Here is a 20,477-nt window from a genome sequence, read left to right on the forward strand (position 1 = left end):
ATACAGTGCTCTGTCTGCATGCACACCCACACGCCAGAAGAGGGCACCAGATCTCACTACCATAGATGGCTGTGAGCCACCATGTGGCTGCTGAGAACCGAACTCAGGACTTCTGGAAGAGCATCCAGTGCTCTTAACCTCTGAGGCATCTCTCCAGCCTCCTCTTGTTTTGTTTTGAGACAGCATTTCTGTATAACCCTGGTTGTCCTGGAACTCATTCTGTAGACCAGGCTGGCCTTGAACTCATAGAGTTGCCTGCCTCTGCTTCCTGAGTGCTGGGACTGAAGGTGTTCGCTACCACTGCCTGGCTCCCCTTGTTCCTCCTTCTGCTCTTTCTCCTCCTCCTCCTCCTCTTTTCTTGTTGTTGTTATTTAGATAGGGTGTCACTGTTTATTCCTGGCTGCCCTGGAGAGCATGCTGCCTTTGAATTCTGCGTGGGATTAAAGACTAACATACCTACTTCCCCTTCTTAAAATAGGCACTACATTTTTGTTTTCAAGGTTTGAGTTTGCATTTTTTTTTTTGAGAATGTTTCAAAAGAATTATTGTTCTCAAAGTCATATATTTCCAGTAATATGGAAAGTAAATATTAAAAAAATCTATGTTGTGTATATAATGTTATTTCAGTGTTCATAAAAAAATCTTTTATTTTTACAGAGTAAGCTGTACCACTTATGAATGCTTTTCTTCTTTTTCCTTAGTTTTTTGGGTTTTTTTTTTTTTTTTTTTGGGCCAGGGTTTCATGTAGCTGGATCAAACTCAGTGTGTAATGGGGGATGACCTGTCTCTGCTCCCTAAGTGTTAGGATTATAGGCCTCATCACTACTTCTGGCTCATGTTATTTTGTTGACATATGACACCTAAGATCTGACATTCAATGTACTGGTCCACTGGTTCTCAACCTGTGGTCAATGACCTATTCACAGGGATTACTACCTAAGACCATCAGAAAACATGTATCTTTATACTATGATTCATAAGAGTAGCAAAGTTACAATTGCGAAGTAGCAATATTTTTATGATTAGGGACACTACAACACAAAGAAGTGTATTAAAGGGTGGCAGCATTAGAAAGGTCGAGAACCACTGGGCTTGTCCCTTTTTACATTTTAGTTCCAAAGCAGCCTACAAGGAAGGTGTTGGCATTCTAATATCAGGTATTATATTAACCCTAGAATATTGTGAAGATGAAACAAATATATTAATCTTCATGTAAAATACTAGAAATCTTTGGAAAATTAGAGGAAGGTGAATAGATATTGATTAGTACAGTTGAGTAATGTACATAGCGGTAATAACTTCTCCACTGACTGTCCCTGAGAGCACTCCTTTAATATTCACATGTACTTCCAGAGGAGCTGCTATGTTGTAGCTCTGCCCCCTTTTGAAGTGATGACTTGTGTTCTTTTCCTTATAGTTGTTACACTGTATGCTACCCTGGGAGGCCCAGCCATTGTTCATGGACTAAACGAGACAGAGGTGACCAACATTATTACCAGCAAAGAACTCTTGCAAACAAAGTTGAAGGTGAGGACCAGAGTTAAATGTCTAGTACTTTGATGTCTGCTATGATAAGTCACAGTGACCCTCAGTTGTCTGTGTGAGATTCTGTTCTTTCCTTTAAAACACAAAAAGTAGATTTCATGTATATTTAGATAGACCATAAAAATTTTTAATGTGAAAGTGTCTGTTGAAAGGATGACAACTATTGTGTTTATTTTGTATGGTATTTAACGTAAATTAATAGTTTTGGGTGTCTATAATTTTGAACTTGGGTTTTTTTGTGCATGTGGGTGTATATGTGGTTACATGTGCCATGACACACACGTGGAAGGTCTGGACCATCTGTGGGAGTCAACTCTGTCTCCTTTCATCATGGATTTCCTTGTGGATTTTGTTGAATTTGGGTCATCAGGCTTGGTGGCAAGTGCATTTGCCTCCCGAGCCAATTTGCCATTATCTCAACATTTTATATTTACTTCATGTATATAGGTATTTTGCCTGCATAGGTGTCTATGTGCCATGTAGGGAAAGAGCACAGGGGCCTGGGTTTGATTTAGAACTTTTAAGTCAGGTGTAGTTGTATCTGCTCATATTCCCAGAACCAGTGGAAATAGAATAGGTGGATCCCTCAGGCTTACTGCTTGTCACATTCCAGGCCAGAGGACCCTGTGGGGGAGGAGTTGGAGAGCATCTAAGGGACAACACCAGAGTTTGTCTTCTGTTGTCCGTCTGCGCTCACGCACACTTGTACAGATGCACACACACGCACGCACACACATACACACACACACACAAATGTGCCTAGGCACCCACACATTTACACAAAAAAGCAAGAGGGAGTACATGCTAATAATCTCAGCACTTAGGAGATAGAAGAAGAAAGATCAGTAGTTCAAAGTCATCCTCAGCTTTGATTGAAGTCAGCCTAAGCTGCATGAGATCTTATCTTCTGAAAGAAATAAAGAGAGAGGGAGGAGTGCGGGAAGGGAGGGGGGAGTAGGGAAGGAAAGAATGAGAGGGAAGAAGGGTGGTGGATCTCCTAGAACTGGAGTTATAGACAATTATAAGCTGCCATATGGGTGTTCTTAACAGCTGAGTCATTTCTCCAGACTGCTAAATATCTTAAATATTCATTTATGAATCACTGAGTAAGGATTTACCTGAAATGGGAGACATTTTATGAAATAATAGGAAAGACTACAAAAACCTTGAAAATGTGAGGGACTCAGGTAGTCTGTGTTTATACGTCTTATTTTGTGGAGCAGTAACTTCGTTGATGAAGATTTTATCAAAGAACAGAGTATATACAATGCTATAGAATAGTGAGTGCAACCCCCTTATCTCTCTCCCACTCCTCTTCCCTCCCTTCTTTCCTTTCTTCCAACCTATCTTCCCAGCCTCACCACTTAAGTATTTTGGGGCCAGAAATCAATTGGTCATTCAGTGTGGTAACTGTTCTGTGTCACTCTAACTGTTGGCTAACAAATGATTGATATTTGTTTCTTCAGGATATAGTCTCTTTGGTCCCACGCCTACGGCATATCATTACTGTTGATGGGAAGCCTCCGACCTGGTCTGAGTTCCCCAAGGGTGTCATTGTACACACCATGGCTGCAGTGCAGGCTCTGGGAGTGAAGGCCAATGTGGGTATGTTGTGTGGTCATCATTTTCTGTGCACTGTCTCTCATCTTGCTCTCTAGAACTAACCAGGGCTTAGATTCTAGAGTTAGATCACAAAACACATCAGTTTTCTAGATTGTCACCTTGGGAAGTGCGTTCTTCTACAGTTACTTTAAAGAAAGACTTACGGAAAATGCCAGAATTTGTAAATGTTTTTATTTCCTTTGATGAAAGCATTAAATGAGAGTTATTCCCAAGCCTTTCTAGCTCTCTCTGAACTCTGAGTGGCTGGTTCAATTCGGCTGATCGGGCATAAACTCTCCAAGCTGACAGATTTAAACTGGCCCCTCCTGGCTCCTCTTGGCTTCTGAGTGAATTGCTTTGTCTGATCTCAAACTAATTCTGGGAATCATTCTGCTTTTTCTCTCTGCAACCTGTCTCTTTAAAACCATGCCAAGAAGAAACTCTTGGTAAAAGGACCCCCTCTCCCAACCTCCCCATTTCTGCACTGCTCTTTTTTTTTTTTTTTTTTTTTTTAATGTATACAATGTTCTGCCTGCATGTACACCTGAACGCCAGAAGAGGACACCAATTTTCATTATAGATGGTTGTGAGCCACCATGTGATTGCTGGGAATTGAACTCAGGACCTCTGGAAGAACAAACAGTGCTCTTAACCCCTGAGCCATCTCTCCAGCCCCTTCTGCACTGCTCTTAAGTAGCCTCTTTCCTGTCTTGTTCTCCTGAGTATTGGGAATAATTCTGTCTCTGACTCATCCTGTCAAATCTTTGTCTGGTTTGTCACTTTGTCTGTCCCCCCAATTAGATGTCAATTTCAAACATGACTGCTTTCTTCTTCTTCTTTTTCTTCTTCTTCTTCTCTTTCTTGTCCTTCTCCTCCTCCTCCTTCTCCTTTTCTACTTTTTTCTTCTTCTTTTCGAAATAGGGTTTCTCCCTCTGGAGTCAATTTGTAGTAGACCATGCTAGCCTTAAACTCACAGAGATCTACCTGCCCCTGCCTCCCGAGCACTGAGATCAAAGGTGTGCACCACCACTGCCTCCATCTGCAAACTAACCTTACCTGCATTGTTTGGGATTAAAGGTGTGCACTAAGGATGTGTCAGTATTCCAGCCAGGTCATAACGAGCATGTCTGTATTCTAGCAGATCACATAGACCTAAAAGGTCTTTGGATGGGATTCCTTTGCCAAAGCAGCTATTTCGCTGGATTAAAATTCTTCTATAAGCATTTATTTATCATTGCACTTAAAGTACGGGCTGGGAATGTAGCTCAGTTGGCACAGTGTTTGCCTAGCATGCTGTAAGTCCTGATTTGATCCGCAGCATTGCATAACACTGGACATGATAGCACATGCATATCATCTCAGCACCTGGGAGGTAGAAGCGGAGGACCAAAAATGGAAGATCATCATTGATCATTGTAGCTATTACAAGGCCAAACTGGGCTATATGAGACCCTATTTTAAAAACAGAAATAGCAACAGTGACCAATAATAGTATGGGGCTAGAGAGATGGTTCAGAGGTTAAGGGCTGCTCTTCCAGAGGTCCTGAGTTCAATTCCCAGCAACCCATACATGGTGGCTCATAACCATTTATAATGAGATTTGGTGCCCTCTTCTGGCTTGCAGGCATACATGCAAGCAGAATACTATAAGCACAATAAATGAGTCAATCTTTAAAAATGGTAGTGCTTAATTTAAGCAAATTTAAAATACTTGTACATCATTCAATTTTTTTTTTGTTCTCCTATAAGTTTTGAATAGTTTAAAGTTGGTTTTAAACGTAACCCCTTTAAGTTTGCCCATTAGAATTAATGTCTATAGCTAGAGTCTATAGACTTCTAAGCCAGGAGTCCTCCTTACTTACTTCTCCTTTTACTTGTCATTGCAGGGCTTTTAATCTTCCAACTCACACAAAGCATAGAAACTTTCAAAGTCAAAACAGTCAAAGAAATGACCATCAGAAAATGTAGACTGTTCACTGCAGACCTCTGTGATGTTCAGTAGCATTTCCTGTATAGTTAGAAATTTGGTGATTCTGCTTAGGGACAGGACCGTGCTGTCATACTGGTATAACAGGATAGTAATATTTGAGCATGTTGAGTTTTAGGTATTGGTGATTATTCAGAGAACGTTGGCCAGTGTGGTCCAGTTAGAAAAAAAGGAAATAATGTAGCATGTGGTTCATTGTTAAGAAATTGTCTAGACCAGTACAAGAAAAGGAGGATGTACTTGAAAAACTTTATCTTTTGGAATCACCCGTGCATTAGTTTTGGGATGAATGTATGCAGGTGGATGGTGGTGATGTCATCCATTTGTCTCCTGTATTGGCTGCTGTCCTTAGGCTTACAGTTTTGTGTCTACAAACAGGCAACACTGGCTTCTAACCTAGGGTGCTGAGTATAACCAACAAAGTCCTCTCATGAAGCAGAGAATAATTTAGGAAATTTGTAGGCATCTTACTTAGTTCAAGCCTCTTTTATCCAGAGTAGTTTTGCTCAATTTTGTATTCCTTTTTAAATTTATGTAGCCACCCAGCAGCCAAATTTATAAGTCATTAAGTTGTTTTTTTGCCACAGGTGATGGCCTGCCTCTGTTGAAAACTACTTTTCTTTTGATCCTAGAGTGATGAATTGCAGTCCTCCTCAGTGTGCTCCCTGAGGCTTCTTATGGTTCTGGTTGCAGCACTTATGTACACTTATGGTTTATCCAGTCCTGGTATATTTCTGTTTTTATGGATGTCAGGCACGTTTCTACTTGAAGATTTTTGTACTGGCTTATTTTTCTTCTTGCCTGCCTGCCTGTCAGCCTACGTATCTGTCTATCTGTCTGTCTGTCTATCTATCTATCTATCTATCTATCTATCTATCTATCTATCTATCTATCTATCATCTACCTTATCTAATTTTAGAAACAGTACAGGGTCTGTCTAAACTGGCCCAGAGCTTACCATGTGGCCTAGGCTGGCTTTGATCTCAAGATCTCATCTTAGCATCCCAAATGCTGGATTTGCAGATATCTGTTATTGTATCACTGTAGATTTTTACTTCTGTTTGAACTACTGGCTTCCCCATTTCAGACTTTTGTGGCTACTTTGATGACTTTATTTTATTTATTTTAGATCTTTGCTAAAATTACTCTACAGAGACACTTTACCAGAATGCTGCATCTAAGCAGCATCTATTAGCTGACCTTGTCTTTATTTTTCTTTGTGGCTCGTATTATGTTATGTACTTAACCGGTTAGTCCCAGTATTGTTGATGCTTCCTCATGTGTTGACTGTTCTTTGAGTATTTTGGTTAAATTATATAGAAAAGTGGTGATGTAGCTGAGTTTCTTCTCCCTTTCTCTCTCTTTTTTTCAATATAGAAAATAAAGCTCAAAGCAAACCATTGCCCTCAGACATTGCAGTAATCATGTATACAAGTGGATCCACAGGAATTCCCAAGGGAGTCATGATCTCCCACAGCAACATCATTGCTTCTATAACTGGAATGGCGAGAAGGATTCCAAAACTGGGGTATGTCATGGTAAAATGAGGGTAGCTGTTAAGAGTTCAAGCATTTGTGCCATTCTAGTAGATAGCTAAGTTATTCCCCAGGATTCTATGAAAGCAGAAATTTTAGAGAACATTAATTAAAAAATAGTCAACATTAAAAAAAAATTTAATGTTTATATGTGTGTATGTCTATATCCATCTACGCATGTGTGTCTGCATATGTGTGCCAGTGTCCATGAAGCTGCGGAGGCCAGAGTATCAAATCTTCGTGGAGTTATAGATGTCTATGAGTGCCCACAAGGTGCTGAGAACCAAACTGGGGTAGTATGAGTTGTTAACTGCTGACCCATCTCTGCAGTCTCCCAAAATAGTTAAATTAATGTGGTTTGAAGTAATAGTTTATTTATTTAATATTTTAATGATGCAAAATTCAGCTGACTTTGTAGTTTTAAGTCCCTTAAATTTAGATTATTTCAGTCAGTTAGTATTGCTTCCTTATGTACAGAGGTGAATGCAGCACTGGTGGACAGATGAGGTACCCATGGTCAATTGATTTGGTGTTGAAGTTGTTCACTTGTGGCATCAGGGAAGATTGTAATTTAGTAGGCAAAAGATGACAGAAGAAACCAGATGGGGTTTACACATTCTCTTAGACATAGGCTGTGGAACTGAGTTTGGGAAAAGAGCTTGGGACACTTGAGCAGCACTTTCCCTTTGGACTTCAGTTAGTTTCTCTCCATGTCATAGACACGGGGTCATTTCTTGAACAATGCATGATAAACACTTGTTTGCGTATCAAGGTATACTCTATGATTAATTACTGGATTAGCTCCTGAACAGGTGTCTATTCTGTGAGAGGCCCAGCAGAAACCCACAAACCCTACAGGCCATTTCTTATGGTGACTTGTCTCCAGCCCTCTTCCTGTGTGTCATAGCACGCTGTTTGTGCAACAGAGCACACTCTGGAAGTGTCTGCTTCTATTTTTTGGGGTTGGACTGTGTTTGGTTTTTCTGTCATCTCTACCCTATCAGCAGGGACTCACGGATACTTAGCTATCTCTCCCTGTGTCTTGCTGCAGTCACTTTTGGCAAAGAGCTCCCACGATCACCGCTTTCATCTTCCATTTCTTTCAGAGAGGGCGATGTTTACATTGGATATTTGCCCCTGGCTCATGTTCTAGAGTTAAGCGCTGAGCTCGTGTGCCTCTCCCATGGGTGCCGAATCGGCTACTCTTCACCACAGACTTTAGCAGATCAGGTAAACTGTGTTATCTGTGACTTGAAATACTAATCTTTTTTTTTTTTTTTTTTAAGTGGTGGTAGGGCTCTCTTGGACTTGATTTGTAGACTAGGACTGGCCTTGAACTCACAGAGATTCACTTGCCTCTTAAGTACTGAGATTAAAGGCATGTGCCACCCTGTCTGGCTGTGAAATGTGTTTTTAACATGTTTTCCCTATCAGTTTTTAGTATATTGTTAATTAATTTTAGGTAAACCTTTGCCTTGTATGAACATTGAAAGGATAAGTTTATGATATGCTTTTGAGCTAAGAATACCTCTAAGTTTTTAAGTTAAAGGTCTTTATATAATTTTTTTTTCTGTTTTATAGTCTTCAAAAATAAAAAAAGGAAGCAAAGGAGATACATCCATGTTGAAGCCAACACTGATGGCAGCTGTTCCGGTAAGAATTGCCCTTAAAAGAAGTGCTATCAGCTACAGGTGGTAATATCACTGTAAAACTATGATTTTACTTAAAATTTATAGTCCTGATAAAATATATCTTTAAATTGATTTAACATGCTGGCAGTGAGGTAGCTGAATGGGTAAAGTGCAAGCCTGAGTGAGGACCTGAGTTCAATTCCTAGAGCCTACGTAAAGGTGGAGGAGAAATTCAACTCCATGTATTGTCCTCCAACTTCCACGCTTGCACATGGCACATGCATGCATGCATAATCCTCACGTCATATGTATGATTAGAAGTATTAATCATGGGTATGATTTAAATATGAAGATTGCTTATATAATTAATGAACTCATTTATATATCTAGGAAATCATGGATCGGATCTACAAGAATGTCATGAATAAAGTAAATGAAATGAGTACTTTTCAGCGAAACTTATTTATTTTGGCTTATAATTATAAGATGGAACAGATTTCGAAAGGTTGTAGTACTCCACTGTGTGACCGGTGAGTAAAGCCAGTTCTCTATGTCAGCAGCATAGCTCACATCAACAGCCCAGGGAAGTGAGGCAGTGAGCAGTGATGATTTACTCTAAGATGGGTGTGATGGCACAGCCCTGTAATCCCTGCGGTTGGGAGATAAGGGAGGAGGATCAAGAGTTCAAAGCTACAGGTTGGAGAGGTAGTTCAGTGTTACTGCAAAAAGGATGGGTGGAAGGAGAGTGATAGAGCTAGGTACCAGTGCCTTCTGGCCTCTGCTTACACACACACACTGTTAACAACAACAACAAAAAGCTCAAAGTCAGCCTGGGCTCTATAGCAAGTTCCAGGCCATTAGTAATAAATTCATTTTGAAAAGTCAAAGAGTGTCACAATCCATCCTGCATAAGAAAGAAAAATTTCAATTATCATTTTTATTATGTTTAATATTATATTTATATTTCAGAGATATAAGTAATTATAATTCTTCTTTCAAAACACTTTTTAATTTATTTGGATATGCATGCTGCTAAATGATTAATAGAGTAACAACAAACAATTTGAAAATTATAAATTTAATTTTTTTAATGGAACTATAAATATAATTTTCAGATTAAGGGTTTTTTTATTTTTAACTTTTAGTTATCTCTGTTAGGAAGCTATCATTTGATGTGAAAAGTCTATTAGTAAGTTTTTTACTTTTGAAGACAGGCTCTCCTTGCCTGGCTAGAACTCAAGAGGTCTACCTGCCTCTGTTTTCTGAGTGCTACGATTAAGAGCCTGGATAGCTTAGTTGGTGAAGCGTAAGACTTAGGGTGTGTGGCACCACCACGTTCAACCTTAATACACCTTCTGAAGCGATTGCCATGTCGTCTTTATCCTTTTCAAAATTGAACACACTCTAGCTTTCACCGTCTGTGGGGTTAAGCCCAGGATGTGCTTCTTGGTAAGCAAGCACTACCACTGAGCTACATTTCCAGCCTCACTTTGCACGTTTTACATGAGGCATAAGCAATCTTTTTACTAGTGTCTTTCAAAAACATATCAAATAGGTATTTGAATTAGTTTCTTTCTAAGATTTCTCCCATATAATTTACCTATTTTAAGAACTGTACCAAACATCTCAAATTTTTGTGATATATGGATTTTTAAAGAGATCGCTGTACATAAATAAGCAAAATTCGTTACATTTTTATAAATTCTATGAGGATGTGGTATATAATAAATATGTGTTTATGATAATGAATTTTCTGGTCATAAACAAGGGATTTCTGTTACTGTAAACAAATATGACAGTTTAACATCACATGAAAAATAGTTAAAAGGAAAATGTTTTTTTTTTTTTTTTTTTTTTTTTTCTGCTTGAACTACTGATATTCAAGACAAGGAGGGACTCAGAGAATCTCCTGAATTGGCTGTATCACTTTAATCTCAGAGGCTCCATATAACAAAACTGAGAGATTAAAGATTTAGAAAATCTCATTCCCTGGTGTTAGTTACTTTTCTAATGGTGTAAAGAGGTGCCACGACCAAGACCAAGGCAGCTTATAGAAGAAAGTATTTAAATGGGGGCGCTTACATTTGCAGAGGGTTTAGTCCATGGCCACCATGGTGGGAACGCTGGGATAGGCAGGCAGGGAGGCTAGCACCTGGCTGGCCACTGGAGAGTAGCTGAGAGCTTACATTCCTGATCCAGAGGCAGACAGAGAGAGCGAACTGAGTGGTTCTGGGTTTTAAAACCTCTGAAAACACTCTACTTACTAATCCTTCCAACAACTGGGAACCAAACATTCAAGTGACTGAGCCTGTGGCCCATTTTCATTCAAATCACCACACTGCTTTAAAAGCCTTCAATTTTCTATTGATACTTTTAGCTTTGTTTTCCGGAAAGTCCGAAGGCTGCTGGGTGGAAATATTCGCCTTTTATTGTGTGGTGGTGCTCCACTTTCTGCAACAACACAGCGATTCATGAATATCTGTTTCTGCTGTCCCGTTGGTCAGGGGTATGGACTCACGGAATCAACCGGGGCTGGAACAATTACAGAAGGTAGGTGCTATCATTGGAGAACCAGGCAGCCACTTATGTGAGTGAACTGGGTATTAATGTGAGGATGTGTGATGGACAGAGATTCTGGGGAGTTAGAGTAGGCATGCCTGATTTCACAGGGACTCTCAGTTTCTAATGTTGACTCCAAACTACTTGAAACTGTTTTTTTTCAATGGCTGGAAAAGACTATCTAAGAGAAGCTCATGCCCGGGTACCTGGGTGTGTCTTAACTTCTTCCTGAGGGCATCTCTTTCTCTTAACCCTTTTGCTTAAATCTGATAACAAATATCTTTAATAAAACCCAAACTGTGCTTCACAGATATAACAAATATTACTTGTACAGTCAGATTAAGTAATAATTTAAGTCTTTAAAAAAGTTGTCTGACCAAGCAGTGTACCTGTGCTGAGCAGAGCATGCTACCCATGCTCACTTTTGTTTCTAAGGGTTCTCCTGGGGAAGGGGTGGCTAAGTAAGATTAGGATAAGCCATCATTTTAAATGGGTTAGGAAAAGGAAGCAGTTGGTTAATTACTGTTTACAAATACTTTTCTTCTTCCTCTGTCTCTTAGTGTGGGACTACAATACCGGCAGAGTGGGAGCACCATTAGTTTGCTGTGAAATCAAATTAAAGAACTGGGAGGAAGGTAACAACCTATTTTGTAGTCACAGAATATTAGTTTTTATAAGATTGAAATGACAAGTGTACTCTATTGCCTGTGTTTTATCTAGACTTGAGCAGCTGTACTTAGTGTGCTTGCTTCAGAAATGATTCTAAAGAATAGAATTATTTTTATTTATGTATATGTATGTGTGTTTTAGTGTGTAATTTGGCGTGTATAGGCCAGATGTAGATAATCATTTCTCAGGAGTCATGTCTGCCTTGTTTTTTTAGACTGAGGCTTGTGGGTTAAATTAGGATGGCTGGCCAGTGAGCCCCAGGAATCTACCTGTCTCTACTTCCTGAGTGCCAGATGACAAGTCTGTGCATTGTTCATGGCTTTTATGGTTTTTGTTACTTAAACTCATATCTCCTACTTTCACAGCAAGCTCTTTCCTGATTGAGCCATCTCCCCAGTCTGTTGCCTATTTTATTACATAAATTCTAGTAAAAATGATGACAAAAATGTGTGAAATGTGTTAAGTGAATAGTATTATTAAGTTAGGAGAGACAGCAAGATATTGTATAAAGGCACTTGTCTCTGATCCTGAAGATCTGAGTTCAGTCCTTAGAACCCACATGGTTGTAAGATAGAATTGACTCTCAAAATTCTATTTTGATCTTTACACATATATGTAGTTTATGCGCACACACACACACACACACACACACACACACACACACACACGGGGGAAGGTGATAAGTATGATAGAAGAGTGGTCATACTTTATTTTGTAGAAGAAAATAATCACATATCATTTAAAAAAATTTTTTTTTCCCCTGAGGACTTCAAAGTTTTTGGAAGGAAAATTTTTACAGTTATTCTATAAAAAAGTTTATTGTTGGGCTGGAAAGATGGCTCAGTGGTTAAGAGCACTGACTGTTCTTCTAGAAGACCTGGGTTTAATTCCCAGCATCTACATAGCAGCTCACAACTATCTGTAACTCTAGTTCCAGGAGATCTGACATCCTTATAGTGTCATACATACAGGCAAAACACCAATGAACATTAAATAAAGACAAATTTCATTCATTTTTTTATTCATTTATTTTTTGGTTTCTTTCAAGATAGTTTCTCTGAGGAGCCTTGGATGTCCTAGACTCACTTTGTAAACCCAGCTGGCCTCGAAATCAGAGATCTGCCTGCCTCTGCTTCCCTGAGTGCTAGGATTACAAGTTTGCACTGCCACGCCTGGCTAGAAATGAATTTTAAAGTTTGTTGTTTATTCTATTTTGAAATAAAAACCATTGTAAAATGTGTGTGTCATATTAAAGCATATAGACTATCTGTGATTTATTGAGACATACCTTTCTTTTTAAAGGTTCTAAGGCTCAGAGAAAATTTCTCATTTGTTTTTAGTGTAAGTTTAGAAATCGATTGAGCCCAGAGTTGATCTGAAAGAACAAACTTCTAGTATATAATATAGTATGAAGGGTTTGTTCTATTACGTGGCAGCATATTTATCATCTAATAGCATGATATATGGTCTGAGTAAAAACTTGGTAATTTTACATAATAGGTGGAGGATGCTGGGTTTTAGAATGTACTTTTTCTTGGAAGCATGGATAGTCATTATTGAACAACTGAACTTTTGCCTCTGATAATGTGTAGTCACGGTGTCTACTTTGTTTCCCTTGGAGACTAATTGGTTAAATTAAGGTATCTATACGTAGAAACTGATAGTTTCGAATTTTTATGTAATAACTATCTGGTTTATTTTGTGTTTATTAGGTGGCTACTTTAATACTGATAAACCACATCCCAGAGGTGAAATTCTAATTGGTGGCCAAAATGTGACAATGGGGTACTACAAAAATGAAGAAAAAACAAACACTGACTTCTTTGAAGATGAAAATGGACAGCGGTGGCTCTGCACTGGAGATATTGGAGAGTTTGACCCTGATGGTTGCCTGAAGATTATTGGTGAGTCATTTAGCTCTTTTTTAAAAATTATTTTATTTTATATTATGTGTATGACTGTTGTGCCTACATGTAAGAATGTGTACTACATGTGTGCAGGATGTCCATGGAGGATTAGAAGAGGGTGCCAAATCCTTTGGAACTGGAGTTACAGATGGTTGTGAGCTACCATGTGGGTGCTGGGAACTGAACCAGGTCCTCTGCCAGAGCAATACGTGACTTTTAAAAGCTGAGCTGTCCCTTCAGCCCCTGAATCCTTTCTTTAAACTGAGTGTTTCCCAAATGACTGTACAAAGACGTGCCTGTCCTTAGGGAGTGCAGAGTTATATGAGACTTCCTGGGGAGACACAAATATCTACTTGCCTCAGATATGGAATGATGACAGACTAAAGTACTGATATAACCAAATCCAATTTAGTGCACTAATGAGTTTCATTGGAGTTATTTATGGAGTACAGGTAAGGGATTACTTATCAAAGAAGGAATGGCTAAAGACAGATGCTTCAGCAAAAGTCCATCCCAGCATGAATGAGAGCTCACAAAAACTGGTGTTTTGCAGCTTCCTACATGACCTTGCTGGCAGCTTGACAACTTGAAGTGGTCTCTTCTTGGCCGCTCAGTTGCTCTGAGATAAGCCTAGGCAGCATGGCTTATCTGAGATGTCTCTTAGTAGCCTTTCCTGCTTATACAAGCTTGAGGGAGGAGTCTAGTGCATCTGGTGAGTTACAGTACCTAAAGCAGTGGTCCTCAACCTTCCTAATTCTGCGACCCTTTAATACAGGTCCTTATGTGGTGGTGACACCCAACCATAAAATTATATTTGTTGCTACTTTCTAACTGTAACTTTGCTACTGTTATGAATTGTAGTGTAAATATCTGTGTTTGCTAATGGTCTTAGGTGACCCCTGTGGAAGGGTCATTTGACGCTCAAAAGGCTCTTGACCCACAGGTTGAGAACTGCTGCCCTAGAACTCTGGAGTTGTTTCCTAAGCGAGCCCACCTTTGTATCATCGTAAGTCGTGAGGAGCTTTCCTGCAGGGTGAAAGTTTCATTGAGAATTTTAACTTGTAGGAAAATGCTGCACAGCATCTGGTCATGGTAACTTGAAGACCAGGAGATGAGAGGCTTCCTTTCATCAGCTCCACATCACTATTTCATGTTCCACTAATAGAGATGTGCCTCAAAATTTTTTTGTTCGTCTTTCCACACATTTGGAGGTCAGGCCTATATGCCTTCTGCCACCCTGTCATAAGGATTTTATTTTTGCTGCTACAGATCTCTCCAAAGCTTTTCACATGATGAGGAAACCTCATTGTTCTAAAAATCCTTTAATGGCAGCTAGAAGTATAGTTCAAGGTGCCTCTGTTAGATAGCCATCATTCACCTCCCTGCCTCTTCTAATTGTTTCTTTCCTCTTTTATGCCTCAGTGATGTGAGGTGACAGACATGGCCCTTGCCAGTGGTACTCTACCTAGACACTTCTTAATATTGTCACTAAAACTCAGCTCCTCCCCCCCACCCCCCCGCAAGAATTCCTTCCCAGTCCATAAGTTAACTGTGTGGATTGGAATCCTGTTTTTGTCTTACTCTTCTCTCTAGGTAGTGTGAGTTTTCCCATTGCAAAGCTATTTTACCTGCTGTGTACTAGTGAGTGCCAGGAGCATATCACAGCGATTTATTTTGGGGTTGGGTCTGATTTTATTATGTAATATCAACTTTACGGTCCCTTCAATGTAGAGGAATTTTAATTCAGAACATGGCTGCTCTGGCAAAGGGATCCTATCAAAAGATTTTCTAAGCCTGTGTGATCTGGCTAGAATATAAATACTTCTTTAATCCAGGAGACAGAGGAATGCAGATCTGAGTTCAAGGCCAGCCTGGTATAGAGCAAGTTTCAGGTTAAGAAAAGTTAAGGAGTAGGGGTTGTGGTACATGCCTTTAATCCCAAGCAATGAAGGTAAAGTTAATTTGTAGAAGGAGGCACCTGTGTTTCAAAGTGATGCCTAGTTGAATGGCAGAAAAGGTGACGAATGAGAGAAAATTGACAGAATAAGATAACGCCTAACTCACAGAAAGAGGAAAGGGAAGCTACTTAAGGGGCAGTATAGAGACGAAAAGAGGCAGTTTTTTTTTTTACTGAGTTTTACAGAGAGAGGTCGAATGAGAGAGCAAGTTAGACACAAAACCAGCCAGAGGATGAGAAGGAGCTAGAAGATTAGAGCAGAAGTCAGCTGGGAGAGGAGTTTGAGCCAGAAGAGCTGAGCTGAACCAGCCAGGCCAGAACATAGTAAGAACAAGAAAGGGTGAGCTTATTCAGCAGTAAGTCTCAGAAGCTGAAAACTAGGCCTAGCTTAGATTGCAGAAAGGCTAAAAGCTTCCAGGATTAGGCCAAGGTTAGCAGAAGGAGTCAGTAAGCCTCCAAGACAACCGTTGAAACAGTAAAAGTTCAGTTTATACAACAATGCTTGTTTTAAATAACTTGGTGACAGTATTTCTGTGCTTAAGGTGTTAACTACTGTTCTTAGTGTTTCTGCCTTTGTTCTGTGCAGATCGTAAAAAGGACCTTGTGAAACTACAGGCAGGAGAGTATGTTTCTCTTGGGAAAGTAGAGGCAGCTTTGAAGAACCTCCCACTGATAGATAACATTTGTGCATATGCAAACAGGTAAGCACATGGAGTCTGCTGAGTTTGCAGAAGTTGATGGGTGTTGCAGCCATGAGCAGTTACAGCCCACATGGGCCACTGTGAAGTCACTCTAAGAATTCTTTCCTGATTTATGGGAACATCACCTTCTCTTTACAGCTGCTTTACATCTCTAGGTAAGTGTTCTGAATGACAGAGTTGAGGAAAATAGTTCTTCTAGCTGCCGTGGCATTCCTAGCTACTTGTCCATTCACATAGGGAAGCAAGGGGAAAACAGTGTCTTCCTGTAGTCCCTTCTTCCTGTCCTTCTGGACTACAACTTGAGCATGCTTACTGCTGACCCTGGCTTACCACAGCCTCCCAGCCATGGTAACATAGGCAGCAGGAAGTGTACATTTAGAAGCCTAGAGTTGTATTGGGAACTGTGATGGAATCTGAGATTAGACCTGGCCGCATTTTTTGCAACAGTGAAGTAGCGATTCTTCTCCGGGAATCATGGTCACATATCTATGAGTAAGCCAAGAATCCTGTCTGTAGCAGTTGACATAGTTATGGGTATGATAGGAAAATCAACTTAGACTTTGGGGTAATCCCAAGTGGTAAATGAGCGTCTAGTGGAATAGCTGTCTTCTGAAATGTTTCAGATTTTGGAAATGGTGGATTTTGTTGTTTTGAAACAGGGTCTAGCAGCATAGTCCTAGCCATCCTGGAACTAATTCTGTAGACTGAGCCACCCTTAAATAACTACCTGCCTCTGCCTGCCAAGCGCTGCTCGAAATAAAGGTGTGCACCATGACACACGTACCAAGACGGTGGATTTTGAAGTATTTTTATAGACTTCACCAGTTAGCACCCTGTAGGTGCTCATCAGTGACCTTGTGCTTTAGTCCACCATTTGTTTTCAGCATTGCTCCAGAGCTGGGTTTTATTTATTTAAGAGTAACTTCAAATGTTCCTTTCTTCTTCGTGATGCAGACAGTTCTTCAGGTTCAGGCTGGCTTTGAGTTCACAGCAGCCCTACTGTGGCCTGAGCTCTCCAGTGTGGGTCCACAGGCTGTCTGCCCAGCATGCATCCTGTGTTGCACTTTGCAAAATAACACCTGTCTTTGTGCCTACCAAGTTCCTTTGATGGTGTAAATTCTCCTGATGAGAGAAGAAAATGAGCATTGTCACTGGCTAGCCTGGAACTCAGATCTGTTGTCTCTGCCTTCCTTCTGAGTACTGGGATTAATGGTGTGAGTCACCTGGCTCATCACATGATTTTGACTTGCTGCTACATTTCTGTAGAAACATAATTTACAGGCTCTACTTTCTTTTAATCTTGTTTCCATTAATCTACTAATCATTTCAATGATGAATTGAAAAGAATGTAATTTTCCTTTTGCACAGGTCACATTACTACTTAGTTAGATACACTTAGCATTTGTCAGGTTGAGTTTGCTTGCAGTGAACTCTGGCAGAGCTCTCATGTACTATGAACTAAGTGGTAAAAGGCATTGCATGAAGTAAGTGTGACAGTGTGGTTATGTATTTTTGTTCTTTTTTTTTTTTTCTTTAGTAAAGTGTTGGCTATAGAGTGCGGAGGCAATCCTTTGCATTAGTAAGCAAAGTTCATGTTACTTTGATCCTTGGCTAAGCTATTCTTTATGTGTTTCAGTTACCATTCGTATGTAATTGGATTTATTGTGCCAAATCAAAAGGAACTTACAGAGCTAGCTAGAACGAAAGGATTTAAAGGGTCTTGGGAAGAGCTGTGTAACAGCAGTGAAATGGAAAACGAGGTCCTTAAAGTGCTTTCCGAAGCTGCTATTTCAGGTGAGTGTTCTGGCAAACTGATTCTTAAAACTGAGATGGGAAAAATATATGCATGTATTTAAGCTGTCAATGTTATAAGGGCTAGAATGCTTCCTTTCCTGCCTGGAACACTGTTCCCACCATTCAAGCCCCTCTGCAGGACATGCAGTATCTACTCCTACTAAACTAAATCTTTTAAAGTGTGTATATGGCACTATTTTAATAGTTGTGTATTGTGGAATTTATTAGTGTCTTAGTTGCTTTTCTTGTTGTTGTAATAAAGTACCCTGCTAAAAGCAACTTAAGAGAGTTTACTTTGGGTCACAGTTCAGGCTATGATCCATCATGTTGTGGGGATTCATCATGGAGGCAGAAAGCAGAGAGAGATGAGTCTTGGTTTTCAACTAGCTTTCCTTGTTTTTATGTTGCCTGGGGAATGGAACCACTCATAGTGTGCACATCCTCCCACTTTAGTTAACCCAATCAGGATAATCTCCCATAGTCATTCTCAGAGATCCATTTTCCAGGAATTCTAGATTATTTGTCTGTCTGTCTGTCTATCTATCTATCTATCTATCTATCTATCTATCTATCTATCTATCTATCTATCTTTGGTTTTCTAAGGCAGGTTTCTCTGTGTAGCCTTGTCTGTCCTAAACTTATTTTGTAGACCAGGCTGTCCTTGAACTCACAGAGATCTGCCTGTCTCTGCCTCTGAGAGTGCGGGGATTACAGGCATGCTCTGCCATGATTGACTGTCCTAAACTTACTTTGTAGACCAGGCTGTCCTTGAACTCACAGAGATCTGCCTGTCTCTGCCTCTGAGAGTGTGGGGATTGCAGGCATGCTCTGCCATGACTGACTTCTAGATCTTATTAAGTATTAAGCACTGCAGTCAGGAAATGACAAGTTGGGATCTATAGTCTCTTGACTGTTCTCTTTCTTTTAGCCTTGGTATTCTTCGCCTTCGCCTTTTCTCTGCTGTTCTCTCTAGTCCTCCCAAATAATTCTCTTTTTGCTTTAATGTCATGCATATTCTGTCCCTTTTTCTTCTGCAACTCTAGGCTTTTTCTCCTTCCCTCTCAGTCCCCTTATTGCATGTCTTACACTCATAAAGAAATTAAAATTAGATTACATATGTGAAGAAAACATGTAATGCTTGCCTTTCTGGTTCTAGTATATTTTGTTTGACTCTAGTTTTATCCATTTTTCCTAAAAATGTCATAATTTCATTCTCCTTGAAGTAAGATTTCCCCCTTTTCTTTCTTCTTGGATCCCAGTCCCTGGAAGTGCATGGTGTAGAGTGATGTGTGCATGGCAGTGAGTCTGTGTGCTCTCCTGCCTGTATAACCAGTACTGCATGCTGCCCTTTTCCAGCCTGATAATGGGTTAGACACCCAAATAAATGCAGTTGTTTTAATGACAGAACTGCCTTTCTTTTATTTATTCTGCTATGGAAAAATAACTTGTTAAATAGTTTTTGCTCATATAGTTCAAAAACTTGTATTTTTGACTCTCAGAAGTGAGACCGATGCTGACGGCTTGCTTGTTCTGTTGGGGATTTGGTGGGTGTGCCTTGAAGAACTCTGTTTTCTGAGAACCTTGAGTATATTTCTAATGAGCATGGGTTTTTATTGTATCTTTTGTTTTCATCATTTCAGCAAGTCTGGAAAAGTTTGAAATTCCAGTGAAAATTCGCTTGAGCCCCGACCCATGGACTCCTGAAACTGGTTTGGTGACGGATGCCTTCAAGTTGAAACGCAAGGAGCTTAAAACACATTACCAGGCAGACATTGAGCGCATGTATGGGAGAAAATAAGTAGTTTTGCCATCAGTTTGCTACAGCGAGCTCAGATCAAATAGGAAAATACTTGAAATGTATGTCTCAGGCCGAGGCAAACTCCATTCCTCATGTTAAACCCAGCTGTTACTTCCCACTACATCACCATTTTTAACTGACAGGATTAGTAAAATATTAAGACAGCAAACTTGTGTCTGTCTCTCTTTCTTCCCCCTCCTACAGTTTGCTTTGGCATCTATGACTGTGTTTGTCAATAGAATTTTTCAGAATCATACGGGGGAAGCAGTGATTTTAAAACCTCAAGTTTTTAAACATGATTTATATGTTCTGTACAATTGTTCAGTTTGTAACTTTTTAAAGTTTGGATGTATAGAAGGATAAATAGGAAATATAAAAATTGGTTATTTGGGGGGCTTTTTTACTTATTGTATTTAAAAATAAAAGGGTATCAATGTGAAATTATGTAAATTTTAAATGCTTATGAATCAAGTCATTGTTGAACAAAAGATTTGTTGCTGTGTAATTATTGTCTTGTATGCATTTGAAAGAAATAAATATACTCAGACTTATGTTTTAAGAAATTGAGACCTTGCCTGACATTGTTGGTTTTTATATATTTATTTTTGTACTGGGAAAACAGTTTGCTTGGCACCGCATGAAATGAAATAGCAAGGGAGGGATGTAGTTCAATGGCAGAGCTGACGCAGCAAGTGTAGCTAGCACCAGCTGACTTACTGAGGAGCTTGCCATCAGCATGCTCAGTGTTTGCTGTGTAGCTTCTCAGATTCAGCAGCTCAAGGAACGGCACAG

General features: G+C 39.7%; 1 protein-coding gene across 2 annotated transcripts in view; it reads left to right on the forward strand.

Annotated features, from left to right (window-relative positions):
- Acsl3 (acyl-CoA synthetase long chain family member 3) overlaps positions 1-20,252 on the forward strand; it is a 50,177-nt gene extending 29,925 nt beyond the window's left edge. For both annotated transcript variants that reach the window (XM_021638593.2, XM_021638594.2), the window contains exons 4-15: positions 1,418-1,527; positions 3,012-3,150; positions 6,512-6,662; positions 7,776-7,899; positions 8,251-8,322; positions 8,691-8,830; positions 10,678-10,850; positions 11,420-11,494; positions 13,241-13,432; positions 15,979-16,093; positions 17,730-17,887; positions 19,528-20,252. In XM_021638593.2, coding sequence (XP_021494268.1) covers positions 1,418-1,527; positions 3,012-3,150; positions 6,512-6,662; positions 7,776-7,899; positions 8,251-8,322; positions 8,691-8,830; positions 10,678-10,850; positions 11,420-11,494; positions 13,241-13,432; positions 15,979-16,093; positions 17,730-17,887; positions 19,528-19,685 — 1,607 coding nt within the window. In that variant the 3' untranslated portion in view covers positions 19,686-20,252. The remainder of the gene's footprint in view (positions 1-1,417; positions 1,528-3,011; positions 3,151-6,511; positions 6,663-7,775; positions 7,900-8,250; positions 8,323-8,690; positions 8,831-10,677; positions 10,851-11,419; positions 11,495-13,240; positions 13,433-15,978; positions 16,094-17,729; positions 17,888-19,527) is intronic.
- The last annotated feature ends 225 nt before the right edge of the window (positions 20,253-20,477 follow it).

The sequence above is a fragment of the Meriones unguiculatus genome, chromosome 15 (assembly GCF_030254825.1).
Source record: "Meriones unguiculatus strain TT.TT164.6M chromosome 15, Bangor_MerUng_6.1, whole genome shotgun sequence".
NCBI classification, from domain to species: domain Eukaryota; kingdom Metazoa; phylum Chordata; class Mammalia; order Rodentia; family Muridae; genus Meriones; species Meriones unguiculatus.